This window comes from Labrus mixtus, chromosome 8, assembly GCF_963584025.1.
Source record: "Labrus mixtus chromosome 8, fLabMix1.1, whole genome shotgun sequence".
Lineage (NCBI taxonomy): Eukaryota > Metazoa > Chordata > Actinopteri > Labriformes > Labridae > Labrus > Labrus mixtus.
The window spans coordinates 27,343,273-27,359,993 of record NC_083619.1 but is presented as its reverse complement, the minus strand read 5'-3'; the positions used below and the strand labels follow the sequence as shown (position 1 = coordinate 27,359,993).

Below are 16,721 nucleotides of genomic sequence, written 5' to 3'. Positions count from 1 at the left end.
AAGCTGAAGTGCAAAAAAAACTGCAGTTCATCGAGTGTCCACTTGAGGCAGAAATAATGCAAAATGTCCATCATGAGACTACAGCATACTCTCACAAAGGGCGACAGCAGAGGTTTTATGTTTCCTCCTCCAGTTTTTTTTATATTATAAGAGTTAGTCTGATTCTAAATTTGCAGGATCATAGACTTTTAAAAAAACAATGACGCCGGTCAACATGTCCCGTACAAGCAGAAATCCCAAGGTTGGAAAAATGAAGCCAATAATGCAGAAGTGCCAAAAAAAACCTGCAGTTCATCGAGTGTCCACTTGAGGCTTGCTGCATAAGACAATGAAGTCACACACACTCGTTAAAAAATGCTCGTCTTTTTACAGCGGGCAAAATGTTAGTGGTCCATCATGAGACTCTAACGTACTTAAAGTACAACAGCAGAGGTTTCATGTTTCTCCTTCAGGATTTTTTTTATTTGATAAGAGCTGCTAACCCGAACATTTTTAATGAAATGTAAGAAGTTTTCATGAAGTTTGCAGACAGTGGATGCTGTTTACTCTCTGTAGTTATTGAATCCTTCATTTTGAAATTGACCATCTTCTTGCATCTTTTTTTTTTTTGTAGTTTAATTCATGTTAAAAGTTTTCTCAGTCAAATAAACAACATGATCAATGTCTAAAGTAGTGCTAACAGATGATTGTTTGTATAACGTGTTTGATAAGATGGTATAACACTCTCTCTCTCTCTCTCTCTCCCTCCCTGTGTGTTTGTCTCTCGCCCGCCCCGTGCAGCGACGGCTCGGGAAGGTCCGGCACCTACATCCTGGTCGACATGGTCCTCAACAAGATGGCTAAAGGTGGGTGCTCCTCCTCCTCTTCTGCCCCCTTCCTTCTTTCTTCCTTGTATTGCCTTTTGTATTATTTAGACCCGTTGCCATGACGACATGCACTCCAAAAGGCAAAAAAAAACCAAAAAACACAGGTGTCAAAAATTGCCAAAACACCGCCGTCCAAATATTATCGCTGTCATGAAATGAATTTAGCAATAATTAAATTGGATGTTAAGGACGATGATGAGAAGGTGAAAATTGACGTTTTCTATTAACACAAAAAACGGCCAAATCACAGGCGAGTTTGGATTAATTACCGCTAATTAATATCTGTTTCATTATCTCAGTTGATGATAAGCCGCTCTGGCACCATACTGCGGAGGTTTATTATCTCCTGTTGTGCCACTCGAACACATTAGAACCCTTTCAAAATAAAATACAAATCAAGAAATGTAACTGGATGAGTAAAAAAAAAGAGAGAGAGCAATGAGATAATTTGTTGGCAGAAAGTTTAGAGACGGAGAAGTTTTCAAAGTGTTTTAAAATGAAAGCAGAGGTGAATTTGAAAAGTTGAATGTGTTATCAGTACATTTTAAGCACACTGTGATTACACTTTAATGACTGTAATTAGAGCGTGTTATCATAAACACAGAGAGCTAATCACGCAGGGAGCTCAGACTTTCACAGGGCGGTATAAAAAGTTCACGACATGAAGTCAAATTAAGTGTCATTACCTAAAAGTTCTCTGATTAAGCTGGCGACACACTGGACCGTTTTTAAATCTCCACCAGTTTTTAATAACGTGGGAGGCCACAAACATGAGGACGGCTTTAAACGATTTTTAACTTTAAGATATTCAGTGCAGCAGAAGGTGTGTTTGTGTTTTGGCGTCCGAGGCTGAGCACGAGTGCTGCAGGTCAGAGCTCGCCATGAAGGAGCAGAGGGGAGAGGCCGGACATCTTGCAGCTTAGATAGAACCGCTAATTGGAAGGAGGTGATGTCGGAGCTGGAGACTGAGGCATGTCGAGGGTGAAACCAGTGCAGCTTCAGATCACTGCCTGAAGTAGCTCGCAGCCCTGCCAGACCGAGGGAGACCACACACCTTCAGTTTGTAGAAAGATTTAACAGACGCAAGATCTCATAGGAAATAGTTTTTAGTTTTTATTTATTTGCACATTAAGGGAAAAAAAAACAAGGCAGAAAACTCAAAGAGTTTATTTTGAAGCCTTCACCTAAACAATCCTAAAATATAACCAAATTAAAGAAAACACAATTAAGATGCAGAAAAGAATATGAACACAGATATGTAGAAAACATGCATACAATATGGAGGAAGATGGACATCGTCAGCTGGCTGTCCTCCTGTGTTTGATTTTGCAATGAAAAAAAAACAGAAAACAATGAAAACAAAGCAGGTGAAATCCTGGCTGAGAAGTCGGATTATTATTTAGTTTGCAGTGCAAGCTGAGGGTGACGCTTCCAAGTCTGCTCGCTCTCATTGGCTGCTGCAGGTATTCCAGCGGAGGCAGTCCGACCTCGAATTTTGGGATTTATGATTCCAGATCGAGGAGGCTCTGACTCGATCAGGGGCAGGAAAATAATCGAATATTATACCACACACTAATTATTTATTTATTTATTTAGAGAAGGTGCATATCAGACCCCGCCCCCTGATCGTTGAAGGGGCGAATCAGGGCTCGCCACCCGGCCTAAAATCGTCCAGTGTGAAGCCAGCGTTATGTTTAACGTAATTTAAATATATATCAAGACAAGTATTTAGACCTAATTCAGTGTCTATGATGTCATGCTTATATGTAGTTTTCTGTGATGTAGTCCATTTTTTAAACTCGTGTTTTTTTCCTTAGGCGAGTTTATTCACAGAGCACTGTTCATACATAGATTAACTCGAAGGGTGTTTTCATGGTTTAAAACAGAGAATCAGCATTAAAACATTATTAAACAAAAAAAACAGACATTTAAATGCAAAATATATTCAAACCAGCCGAACTCACATTCACACCGACCAGGAATTTTAAGTCACCAATCAACCGAACTGTAACGATGCTGACTGAAAAGCTCAGGTCCAAACTCACTAAACGGAGGTCATGTGTGTGAAAGTGAGAGTGTGTGAAAGTGAGAGTGTGTGAAAGTGAGAGTGCGTGAAAGTGAGAGTGTGTGAAAGTGAGAGTGTGTGAAAGTGAGAGTGTGTGAAACTTCGTGTGGTGCTGCTGTAGCAGAACGAGCTCCTGGGTCTTTAATTCCAGATCAAAGGGTCAGACAGGGATGAGGGGCCTCACGAGCCCCTCCTCTGGACCGAGGGGGGGATACATGGGGGGGGGGGGGATACATGGGCGGGCCTGGCAGGAGTTTGTGGATGTGAGAGAATTTGCTATGGAAGAAATAAATCTTAACATCCATAAATCATGTATCCATGTAGAATAAGATTGAAGTCGTCTGGTTCGATCTTGATGTGATTACAACATTTGTAATCAAATTTGTAAAACTTTGTCTCGTCATGTGTGCTGGAAATGAGGAGCACGCTCAGAACGCCTCGGCCACTTTGGGGCTGACTGAGGTGTATACATGCAAGTGTAGGTGTTTTTTAAAAGTCCAGTTTTAGTCTGAGTCAGGATTACATTTCATCAGTGCATGTAGGACACTTTTACCTTCTGGGTTTCAAAGTACACATGCAAGATCACTGCGACTGAGCGAGCAAGAGAGAGAGAGAGAGAGAGAGAGAGAGAGAGAGAGGGAGTGCACTGATGCTGCTCATACAACCCTAAAAGTTGAATTCACACTTGTCTTTTATGAGTTTGTCTCGTGAAAATTAAATCTGCATGAAGGTTCATGAAAAATCTCTTCCTGAAGAAAACGGCAGTCTTTCTCACCAGTACGTCCTGAACTCCGCCCCTCTTATTTTGGAGGTTTTTTTTGTCCGTCCTGAGAAGCTAGAGGCCCCCCCAGGTTTGCAGGCTTCCCCCCGTCCTCATCAAAGACTCTTCCCACCCCCTCCTCCTCCTCTTCCTCCTCCTCCTCCTCCTCCTCCTCCTCTGAAGGAATGAATTGTAAATTGCGTATTATGGCGGTGTTGCAGGGTTGAGGAGGTATTGCTGTGGTTCTCACACGTCTTCTACTTCTCCCTCCCTCTATAATGTAACCCCCCCACTCCCTTACACCACCTCCTCCTTTCTCCCTCCTCTTCATCGTAAGAATAGGAATGAAACCCATCGAGGGTCCGTGGAGCTTTTCAGCATCCCTGCATTTCTTTTTCTTTTTCCTCGGCTCCGTCTTTCAGGGTCTTTTTACGGCCTCCTCAAGGACCCCTGTAATTCTCTCAACCCCCTCCTCCCCCTCCTCAGTCTCTACTCCGCGACCTCCACCCTGAAGCCAGGCTCTTGCAGAGGAGGGAAGTTCAAAATGAGGGCAGAGTTTTTTTATACCATTCCTCTTCTGTTTTTTTTTTGCATTTGCAAAAGAGGGAAAGCTTAAAAAAAGGCGTTTTTTCTTTTTTTTTTTCTCAATGCGTCCATTTGGGGTTTATCAGAACCTGCACAATAGCCCTCAGCTTGTTAAGTCCTCTACCAAGAAGAAGAAAAAGAAACTACAGCAGCGAGTAGTGTGTTGCAGATTTTCCTGGCTAGATGGGGGTCTATTGTGCGGCAAAGAGAAGGAAAAAAAAAAGCTCACAAAACCTGTGAAACAGAATAAGAAAAACGGTGAGAATGAGCGGCTCTCCCACCATTCATTTCCCTCTTCATGCAGGGGAGTAAAAGACGTGTTATTATGTGTCACAACAAGAGCGAAGAAAAAGGGAATTCTTGCGCTTTTTTGTTTCCTCGGGATTCAGATAGAGGAGGAGGAGGAGGAGGAGGAGGAGGAGGAGGAGGGGGAGGAGGAAGAAGAGAGAAACGACCGGACAGAAAACAAATTCTGTGTTTTTCCATCTTTTCTTTCTCTAAATGAAATTCTTGCTCACATCTTTTTTCCCTTTTCTTCCCCAGTCTTCATGTTACAACAAGATGTCTTCCTTTCCTCGTCTCTGGCGTTTTAATCGAGCAGGGACTTGATTTTTCACACATTTGGGCCGTCTAATTGGTCAAGAAAATTGCTTTGACTTTCTGTAAGATAAGTCACAATCGCTGCGATTAAACCAAATATGGCCAATCAAAAGTGTTTATTTTTGTATCTGAGAGGCTTCTAGTTTTTATTCAAGTGTCTGAAAACTCGGCAGAAAGGATCCATACAGAGATAAACTGTTTTTTTTAAGGCTAAGATCCTTGAACATTGAATCAGACATTAAACGGCTCTCTTAAAAACCCGCCAGACTTGCAAAATAATTTCTCTAATAGAACATGAAACTCCTAAAAAAAAAGGGGGGGGGGGGGGGTTAGCATAAAGTGCATCAGACTTCCTTTAGTATTTCCTGGACTTGTTTGTGAAGCTCCTTTCTGGAGTCTACTCAAAGCACATTTTACACCGCAGGCGATTATTTACTCCATTGGGACCCTCTGCAAAAATCCTTTGGGGGGGCCCCTCGAATCAGCGTTCATCACTGTGATGTCTGCGAGTGTCCCGAAGCTTACTCCTCTCATCGACAAACTTTGGTTTTCACAGAAATCATTGCATGCGACACATGGCAGAGCAACGAGATGGAGTGCCGCCCAACCTTAGGGAGGTTTCCGACTGTCATTGCAAAATGTGCACATTTTGAGCCACAGCTTTGGTTTAGTTTGTCACAGCCCTCAGGGGGCCCCTCTTACTGGCCTTGCCCCCCCCCCCCCCCCCCCCCTCCCCCCAAGCCTTGCCTGTTGACAATCAGCACATTCACACACAGATAGCAGAAAATGTCCATCAGTTCAAATCTTAAATGACCTTAAAGCATTTCTCTTTTTGGTGAAGATTTGACTCGCAGTGACCTTAAAGAGTAAGAAGCGACACAGACAGTGACCATCAGTATTAACTCCTCCCATTTGGTGCGTTCTGTGTCTTTCAAGGACACGTTGAAGTGGGCGTATCGTCACTAAACAAAGTAATGAATAAACTTTTGGAGGGATGATACACACGAGATGCAGATGAATGCTTTAGTTTGTCTCTCTGAAAGGACTCTAATCTGTTTTTAATGACTCACATTGTCTGATAATCTGACCAGTGATTGGCTCGAGGTCATTCAGCAGCCAAACTGGTCTCAGCTGTGGGGCTTATTACCTGACTCTGGCACAAAGACAGGCTAAATATTAAGCGAGCCACACACACACACACATTCACACAGGCATGCCTGATTTTTGGCAGCGGCCTGCAGAGCTCTGAAGGTGGATCAGGAGCTCAAAGGCGACAGGACAACTATCCAGAATCAGCTCAGTTTTCTTTTAGAAACATGTTGACAGTGATCTCCTCTCCAACTGTTTCTTTTGCCTCTTTGTCTTTTCAACACCCGGACACATAAACGCCACCGTCGAGCTGTTTGTGCAGTCAGTGAGTGTGTTTGTGTGTTCACAGAGGATGAATGTAATCACCTTCTTGCTGCCTCTGTTTTTAAAGGGCGACTGTATAAAATATCAGATGACAGATGTTAGCTGGATTATCTTTGTAGCGTTTTGAACACAGTCCAAATCCCATGTTTATAAATGTGTGTGTGTGTGTGTGTGTGTGTGTTTGACAGGTGCCAAGGAGATTGATATTGCAGCCACGCTGGAGCACCTGAGGGACCAGAGGCCGGGAATGGTTCAGACCAAGGTAACACACACACACACACACACACACACACACACACACACACATATACACTGATAATATCTTCATAAAAGGTCATTTTATGTGTCAAATAAACAAATCATGAATTTAAAAAGTACACACAAGGAAGGGAGATTTTTAAATATACAACGGTGGAGCCTGTGTTTTTGGCAGTGAAGCACAGAACTGAATTTTGGAGCGCTGGTGGCCTGGTGTTTAGTTGGGGCGCCCCGGTCGACCCGGGTACAGGTCCGACCTGTGGCTCCTTTCCCGCATGTTGTTCCCCACTCTTTCTCTCGCTCACAATCCACTGTCCTGTCTCTAAATAAAGGCATAAAAAGCCCAAAAATAAATCTTAAAAAAGAAAATGTAATCTGAATTTTCTCAGCTTCTTGTCACCTACTCCACTTTTGATTCTCGTTTTTTGAAAAGTGGCATCATTATATTTGCTGTTTTGAGTTTTCTAGCGTGGCGTCAGCCTACGTGCTACATCATGTTGGTTTTTCCATTTGTGTCGTTCATCAGTCTCTTGCGTATTTTTTGTCCACACAAAATTGTCTCCTATACGCCTTTTTCTTTTTTCAGCTCTTAACGTTGAACAAGAGAAGCTAAAAGCAGATACTGCCCTCTTCTGGTTAAAGAAGAGAATCACACTATCATTTTTGTCTCATTGATTTAAATTGTCCTTTTTTTTTTAATTGTATCATTACAAACTTTCTCTAAGCTGCTCACACACTCGTCTAAGGAGCTGTGTAGCATTTTTTTCTGAACGCCAGCGTCTTTATTCAATTGTTTCTAATGAGTAGAGAGCGTTCACAGCAACAAGCGAGCGCCTGGAGAAAAAGCGCAGCACCCAGTGTATTTTTTTTCCGAGCTCTCCACCCTTTTGGTGCGGCCGTTTCGAGTGCTCAAGTTGAAAATCTTTCAACTTTTCAGAAAGGCGCTGTTGATGTCACCTGCGCTCTTTTTGACGCCATTTGTGTCTTTTACTCACATCCTCTTAGCTCCCGTGTGTGACTGGGAAATAAACGATCTTAAATATAAAAAATGCAGTAAAAAGTAACGGAGCAGTGGTGGTCATACAGCGACCGTTCAGCACTCTTTTTCTCAGCGCACAAACGCTTCATGCAAACACTCCCGAGCTCACAGCCAGCGCTTTTTCTGCCCGAAAAAAAAAAACTGCTATGTGACCACCGGGCCTAACAGGTCGCTCATGTATGACTTTGCGAAACAGGAGAGTCTGCAGAACAAAGTTTGCGCGAGAGATCATCTCTTCAGAAAGATGTCATCTCTTCATTTCTGAATCAAAGTTTAGTCCTTGACAGCTGCTGGAAAAAAAAACCTGTGACCTTCACTTCACAATCATGTCTGAAAAAATCAGTCACACCTCTTTTATTCCAAAGTCTATCGTGAGCTGATATTCCTCCTGCTCCCATTGTGAGATTCGCTGGATTAGCAGGTTTTTTTTTTTTTTTTACGGGACTCATCTCCCCCCGTCAGGCGAGATCAATCGATTTCTGAGAAGTAATAAAGCAGGTATTAAAGTCAGGTCTGACGAGATCACAGAGGAATATGTATGGAATTCAAAATGGGTGTTAATAATCTGTTCTTAAACCGGCTTCAAGGCTCTCAGAAGTTCTGTGACAGTCTTTTACTTTTATGAAGTGAATGGGAAAAAAAGAAACCTTGGCGAGTGTAGTGAAGGTTTTTTTTACTTTTAATCCACTTTTTGATTATTTGAAGGGTGCATAATAGAGGTAATGAAAGTCATACAGAAGATAGAAAGTCCTTCATTGATGCAATATTCTTCTATTTGAGAAAAGGGTCCATTAGGCGCATGATTTATTCCTCTGTTAAAGACACTTCTGCACAACCTGAGAGACCTCCGAGCTTTACCTCAAACTACCAAGAACTCTCTCCTCATCTCTGCTCTCTGCCGGAGTAATCTCGGGGTCAGTCTGGAGACTTCAATTACCGGGCTGATCTGTGAACATAATTAGAAAGAAAAAACCAGGATGTGTGTACAACATCCGCTGTATCGATCCCGGGCTTTATTAAACCATGCATCCTGAGAGAGGAGCTGCTGTCACGGCGATCGCTCGCACACATTGATTCCCCTTCGTGGTCAGCGCTTCCTGTCATCGGCGCTCGGATTTCATTTCTGGTAAGAGAAGACGCCCTCTTCCATGTAATGGCACAATAAATCCAACGTTAACCATGACTAAATCTGCCTTATCATTAATTCTAACTGTAGTGGTTTACACGGCGAGTGTTTACCAGTTTACCAAAAAGGTCGTTTCAGTGCGGTCATTAAAATCAAATTAATGGATGAAAATGGTTACTTGTGCAACACCGTTCAGCGAGGTCTTCCATCAGCGTTCACCTTTTAAAGAGAACATTATAATTAATTGTTGCATATGCAGCGGAGGGGTGAGGAAGTTTCTCAGCCTTAAGTATAGTGTCTGCACTGTTTCAGTACTTTTAAATGCCTTCCTCTCTTTCTCTCCTTGTCTTTGTTTTCCCTGCAGGATCAGTTTGAGTTCGCACTGACAGCTGTTGCAGAGGAGGTGAACGCCATCCTGAAAGCTCTTCCACAGTAGAGCACAGAAAGAAGCACCTCCTTCTGTCTCATCTGGAGGACAGTCCCAACTATAACCTCCTGTTGTTTCCACGTCCCATCTGCTCAAGATTATTCGCTGTCTCCACTCCCTCCTTCCCTCTTTTTTCCTTTTCTCATGTTTCCATTTTTCTTACTTGTAATCCAAGTTTTTTCCAGTTTCTGGAACGAGTCCAGTTGTTTCTTCTTCTCTCCTCTTTTCCCCTCCCTTCATGTGGTCTTCTATCTTTACCTCCCTCGGTTCTTGTTCCCGCCTTCTTCTTCTTCTTCCTCTCTCACCTCTCCTTGATTGACTCCTCTCCTCCTCTCCTCTCCTCTCATGAATGAGCCGTCCTCTTTTTTCCATCTTAGTAAAGAAATTGTGCCAGGAATCCATTGAACCAGTCTTGTACATAGATAGACCTTCCTTCTATTGTAATGATCCATGCAGCCTGGTTTTACTCCAAAGTGACATTTAAACACATTTATATTGAGAGTGCTGAAAGTGTTTCAGTGTATGTATCATCGTTTCATTAGGGTTGATGAATGAGGGTTGACATAAGGGGCGTCAGTAGGCTAGGAACCTCGATGACCTTAGATGTCACATTAGGTTCAGATAAGTTAACACGTCCATTATTCTAGATTTTGACTGACAAATGAGGAATCCAAGCGGGGGAAATAAAGAAGTGGGGGAGTAATTATGAAATAAAAAATTCCTTATTTGTAGCCCTAGATAAAATAACACTATCAACCAAACGATGTTTAATGTTGGTATGACACCAATTGACGCCCTTGAAAGGTCTTCTTTGGTCAGCGTGTGGACGATGTTTATCATCATAAAATCATATTTGCGTCTGAGTTTAAGTGCTGTGCTTTCTGATATGTTTTAATGCAGCATGTTGGAGTGTCAGAGTTTGTCAGTAAGGTCAAAATGAGTACCAAACAAGTACTGCTTTTTAACAGGAAGCGACACAAAATTGCAAGAAGGAGGTTGTTTCAGACTTTGTGGTGACTTCTTGAAACATCTGCAATGTCGCTTATTTAAGGAAAACTAAAAAAAAAAAATGATGCTGGATGAGGTTAAACAACACCTATGATTTTATGTCATTGTATAAATTCCATTATCCTAGTGGAAGCAATATTTGTGTTCCTTCAACCTGAACCGTTATCTCTTGTGGATCACAGATATTGTGGTTTGTCAGTGAAGTTACACTCATGTCTGCCTTAATAAAAACACAGTAGATGTGATGATGACACTCTTTCCAGCCACGTGAAACAAGGTCAGTGTGCAACGCTTCATTTTTTTAAATGGCCTTCTTCCAGCGTATTAACTCGTGGACTAAAGGTTTTGCCGTGCTGCTTCTTAATGGAAAACCCTTCTGATGATAAACACTGCAGTCTTTAATAATCTCAGGGCAGAGAGTTTCCTCCTGTCCAAAACTTTGTGAAAGTCTTTGAGTAACTTTGATGGCAGTGCTCGCGTGCTCTTACATTATTTATAACAATGGAATGAGGTCATTATGAAATCAAGTGTTTCACACGGGCACGGAGGGTATAGTCTTGCTTTCTCAATAGCGAGTTCTTCTATGTAGCATTTAAGGATTATTTGTACATGTACAGTAGCTGAGCTTGTGTTGCATTTAAAACTAGTCTGCAGTGACGCTTGTCTGCTGGTTTTCCCAACATTATCTCCAGAATAAATGGATTTTGTTCTTTTGAAAATGATCAGAGCAACATTTAAGACCATTTATCTTCAATAACGTACACTTTATATCACTGCTAACCAACAGTTTTCTTGTATTGCATGCCAATATCCCAGGTTTCCATTGGTTTAGATTGGTTTCAAATTGTTTCCATTGGTTTAGATTGGTCTCAATTTGTTCCCATTGGTTTCCATTGGTTTCAAATTGTTTCCATTGGTTTCAATTGGTTTCCATTGGTTAAGATTGGTTTCAGTTTGTTCCCATTGGTTTCCATTGGTTTCAATTGGTTTAGATTGGTTTCCATTGGTTAAGATTGGTTTCAATTTGTTACCATTGGTTTCTTTTAGTTTCCATTGGTTTCCATTTGTTCCCTTTGGTTTCCATCAAATCCTCATAAAACCTTACGATGATTGATTTTATTATGTTACTGTTTCATGTATAAACAATATACCCAGTCCAAAATAAGTGTGTTAATGAGTGACACAATAATAATATAAAATCAATCATCAATCATCGTAAGGTTCTATGACGAAATAAACATGGCCGACTTATAAATATTGAAATTAAACAACCGCTCCCTCCTGTCGTCATCGGAGCTCCAAAATATTTCAGGATTTTGAGCGATGTTTCATTTATCAAAGGTGTTCTTAACTCATCATAAAAGGACGATATAAGACAATTAGATTCTCCTAAATCACATAGTTCACACAGTCTGTGTTCCTATGGGATGTTTTTTTTTTTTTAAATCTGCCGACTTCTAGAGCCAGAGGAAAGGTTCCTGATCTCACCTTATGTTTGAGAACATCATACTATTAACTTAAATATTTCTAACCAGCATGAACCAATCAATTATCAGGAGATGAATTTGGGAAACCAGCTCACAGTTTGTGTCAAATTAACTTAGTGTCACTGCTTTCAATTGGCCAACAGTAAATGGACAGTTTCAAAGTCTCTATTGGTCAGAGTCTAGTCGTTTGTCCAATCTTTGTTGAGTCACTTATAATATGACTTGCATACACTCCGCTACTAGTGCATGGCTTTGTATCCAGCAGAAACGTGTGCTGTTCTTTGTGGCCCTCGAGGCGATCTTAACAAAACTTTCAAAGCAAACAAACAAAAGTGGGTTTCACTTTTCCACTTTATTTCAGACTATGTATTGCGCGAGAATTCTCCAAGGACCTTAAAAAGTGCAAAAGCCAAGGATTATCATCTCTAAACTGTGCAGATCGCGGTTGAAGCGAGTTGAAAGGTGGTGCAGTATCAATATGATGCAACACTGCAGCAAGCTGGTGTCATGTTGTTGGAATCGACTCCATCTTTTTTTTCATCACAATGTTAAAAACACGCTGCAAGAAATGCTCCTTACAACAGCTTGATTCATGCAAATTCAACCTTATTATTCATGATCTCCGTCATGTATGTTAGAAGAATGAAACGACATTACAAATATATGATTCTAGTTTCCATTTGACATGTGAGTAAAAAGCTAAACTTGTTAGAATGAACATATTCCCTGATGCTGTTCTCTCTTCACACTCCATCGACATCAATAGATGGCTGGTCTGACGCATTACCACTGTACATAAACCACAAAGTAAAAGCATAAAAAAACAGAAGATATTTTTGTTCTATTGGTGTAAACAACTTGTGAATAAAGTCTCATTGTTGATGCAGTATTGTAACGCAATCCTGACTTGAGAGTTCTGTGTCTCTTCTTTTTTTTTTTTCCCACCGTCTCACCATAATCCGACATTTAATTTATGCTTGGGATGCAATTATATACAATCATGTGTACCGTCTTGGTGGGTGGTGAAACATCTGTTTTATGAAGGAGCACAGACTGCTTGATGCATTTTAAATCAGACGAGGTTGGGCGTGATACAAGCGACATCCTGAAGCTCATCTTTCACTGTACAACAACTTTATTACTCATTCAGTTAAACTTCCTCTTGAACAACTACTTCTTTCCAAAAGCAAGTAATCCCCAGCAAATATAAATATACTGTACATATTAGGGCTGTCAGCATTAGCTAGTTCATCGCGATTAATTAAAGGCAGGGTTGGTAGTTCCTAGTTCCTCTGCACCCACCCCCCTCCCCTCTCTGCTCCCTCAGAAGCCACGCCCCCTCACTTACATGCATGAGTCAACGTGCATTCATTTCTGTCAGGATTTAAAGACAATTTCAACAAAAATCTTAAAAAGTGTATCGGGAGAAAATGAACAACCCCGACTTAAAGGTCTGGAATTAATGCATTCATTTATATATTTTTATCTCATGTTGTTTTGTCCCTTCAGGCTCTCCGTAGATACTCGTCCTCAGTGTCTCCCTGTAGTCTCAGTGATGTAAAAGAAGGACAAAGCTGCATCTTTGAATGTCTCATTTCACTTTAACAAACTCTCAAGACAGCTCAGCTGACGAGTCCAAAGTAATATCCACCTTATGACATCACACATTGACCTTATGACATCACACATTGACCTTATGACATCACACATTGACCTTTGTTACCGTTCCTTTGAGCTGTTTGACGTCAGTTTGTGATCCCTAACCACTTCCTGTTTCTGTGCTTAAGTTCATGTCCCAACCTTCACTCTACCAGAAGGTCCTTACTGTATTTCAAAATAAAAGCAGGGTTGAATACAAACAGCAAGTAAAGTACTCTCAGCTTAAGACAGTATAAAACCTCAAAATAAAAGACAAAAAAAATTGTATTTTAAATAATAGAATTTCAAACATGGGATTGAAAATTAAACTTATTGCGATGAAATTCAAAGTTAGCCATTAATCACGATTAAAAAATGTAATAATTTGACAGCCCTTATACATATAAATACACATTTCATTCTGAAATTACACTTCTGGAGATTCACAAAGGTTTTTCTCATATTTTGTCCCCGCTTGTTCATGACACAGTCCGTGTGAAACGTACAGATTGGGACAGACATTCTGTGACTGTTTGGTGATCAATAAAAGGTGCCGTGGACGTTGTGACTCATCGCCTCCGAAATGTCATCGTTTCTCTCTGAATGATAATCAAGCACGCTCACTCGCGTTCATCACACAGTCGATTTTATAAACAGCGTCTTTATGTGAGGGTTTACAGCACCCATTAAAATAATACCCACTAATAAAATCACATTTATAAAAATGGCTCACCTGGGAGCAGACGGGCCGTCACTCAGCGGTTGAGTACTCGTCTGAAAGGCACATACGGGCTTAATGGCTCAGTTTGGAGTGACATTCACATGGTGAGATCTGGCGTCCTGACAGAGATAACATGAAACAAATGACAAAGACCTTTCAGGTAGCAGTACGTAAAGCTCCTGTGGGTTTGTGTCGAGAGGAATTCCGACTTCAGAGGGGCGTTCCCGATGACGTATCAGCCCGGTGACTCGGAATTACGACTTATAGGATCAAATTGAACGCACCGTGAATCCCAGTGTGTGCTCCTTCATGTTGCCATTTCACAGTGTTTCCCTCGTTTGAAGTCTGCTTGTTTCTTGACCCAGCCTTTAGCCTTCTCCTCTGGATTTGTTCGCAGACTGTCTTTGCCTTGCTGTGTGTCGCACCTTAGCGTTCAAAACCTTTAACCCTTTTGAACGCTCCCTCAGAGTCTAAGTGTGACTCCATAATGTGCTTATCTTTGTGTCATTAGGAAACAGGAAGCATGTAGTGACTCTCTATAATACAATCTTTATTAAAAATGATGCAGGAAGTGATCTTGTGACATGAAAAGCCTCTTTCAAAATAAAGTAATGCTTCCCTGCACTGCACAGACGCTGCATGGGAGTACATTTCGATGGGTGTTCGATTGCATAGAACACCGGCTCCAATCTCTCACTTAAAAAAATCCAGCAGAGAGCGAGAGCCGTCTCATTCACGAGCGACACATCACTATGAGATAACATTTCCAGTATGGCAACCGCCATCGTAAGGATTTCTAACGCCTCTTCAGAAAGAAATGGGTGACGTCAGTGAGACCAGTTTTATACAGTCAACGGGTTGAAGGCATAAAAGAAAAACAACACACAGAAATTGTGAATCTTCTCGCTGTTACTACGCCTTTGTTGGGGTGACTTCCTGTCTTCCTGATTTTCACAGTCATGTCTTCCTCATTTAAGCCGTTGTTAGGTGGGGGTTGTTTCTTTATTAAATGGACAATTATGAAATCGTGAAACAGACTGTGGATCATCTTAGGATTCATTCAGCCATGGTCAGACAACACAGAATGCCATACAATCATTGACAATCAATGGCAAAGTCTTCATCTTCACAGTGTTGATTATATTCTGCTAGAAGGTACAGCCCACAGATTCTTGTCCACTTGGATACATCTCTAAAAGGCTAGAAAGAAGACATCAGCTTGACTCGTAAATATCAGACATACACATTTCTTCAGTCTCAGAGTCACATTTCCTTTTCAGCTCACAGCACACACTTCAATCCAAATATAACTCTGCTGCTATGAGGTCTCTTACACATATGTATTACAGCTTCACAAACCTAAAAGAAGAATTAATCTGAGATGGTTGACACAATTCAAAGATATATCCACAAAATGATCAAGATGAAGGAATTCATGAAAATACGTACTAACAGTGTAGAAGAGTAAATGCTCTTGAACGATCAGACAGAGACGTATGGCTTGTGAATTGAGGATCTGTTTATGTTATAACATCCCAATCATCCTTTTATGGGCAATCAACACACTGAGCAATTACAACATGTGTGCTATATAAAGACCATTTCCTAGAAGTTTCTTGGACGGACACCTGGTCTATTACCAGGAAAGAGTGGGTTGGGTACGTGTGAAGGTGTGTCAGAACATGACCTTATGACCTGGCCAAATTCAGAGGTTAGATACTTATTGGTTTGTACCTGTTGCTGTCCAGATTGTGTGTTTCTGTTATGATTCAACTGTTCAAACTACAACATAATCCCCCCTTTTGGAGGTCAACAAACCCACAAACAATAACAGATCAACACATCATTACTACAATAGTCATCAATAACCAAAAATCAATATAAGTAAGGGCGAAAAACCTGGACCTGCTCCTTTACCAGAAAAATTCCCCTACGACCCCCAAAAAAGATATATTTATCTTTTGGGGCGATCACTCAAGGTTTATATTGATTTACACAGATATATGTATTTAACGATAATTAACCGCTTAACTAAAATGCATATAATGAATCAGACCATTTTTAAGTATTTGTAAGCATAAGCAGAATATCAAAGTCAACCCTAACCCAAGAATCACACGTAAATCCCCCTAAAACAACCTTTTCTTTTCTGTTAGCTCTCAGGTCATATCTGATAAGTGTGGCAATCAGGAGGTTGTTTCGCCTCGCAGTGAAGGTGGTCGGGGCAGTTTCAATGATTCGAGCTCAATTTACACTCGATATTTATAATGCAATTAAGCTCCGACAAGCTCCGGGTTTATTTGCACGACGCCGTGCAGGATTGGAGCGATTATCACTTCACCCTGCACCTCAAAGAGACTAGAAGGTTTTATTATTGAAATTAAAAAATATAAATTATTTTAATTTAAATCACCCCCTCAGATCTTTTCTCATTACCGCCTCGTCCAATTGGATTACCGACGGCCACGGCTGTGATCTCAGCCTCGCTCCCCCCCCTGCCCGGTTCACCCGTTGTGAGGACACTTCTGGCATTTAGTTGATCATTTTCATCGGTGTCGCACGTGCAGTGGCCCCAATATCGCCCGTCGTCACTCATCATTAGCACGTTTATGACCACGCGTCCACCGGCGGCCCTCGCGGGGAATTCAACCATTTGCATAGAAAAATTGCTTTCCTCCATGCGACGAGGAAAGGACTGTTTTGCATAATTACAAATGATGTGCGGCTG

General features: G+C 41.3%; 1 protein-coding gene across 1 annotated transcript in view; it reads left to right on the top strand.

Annotated features, from left to right (window-relative positions):
• LOC132978386 (receptor-type tyrosine-protein phosphatase N2-like) overlaps window positions 1–11,853 on the top strand; it is a 203,926-nt gene extending 192,073 nt beyond the window's left edge. The window contains exons 21-23 of the mRNA XM_061043562.1: window positions 781–845; window positions 6,478–6,551; window positions 9,077–11,853. Coding sequence (XP_060899545.1) covers window positions 781–845; window positions 6,478–6,551; window positions 9,077–9,148 — 211 coding nt within the window. The 3' untranslated portion in view covers window positions 9,149–11,853. The remainder of the gene's footprint in view (window positions 1–780; window positions 846–6,477; window positions 6,552–9,076) is intronic.
• The last annotated feature ends 4,868 nt before the right edge of the window (window positions 11,854–16,721 follow it).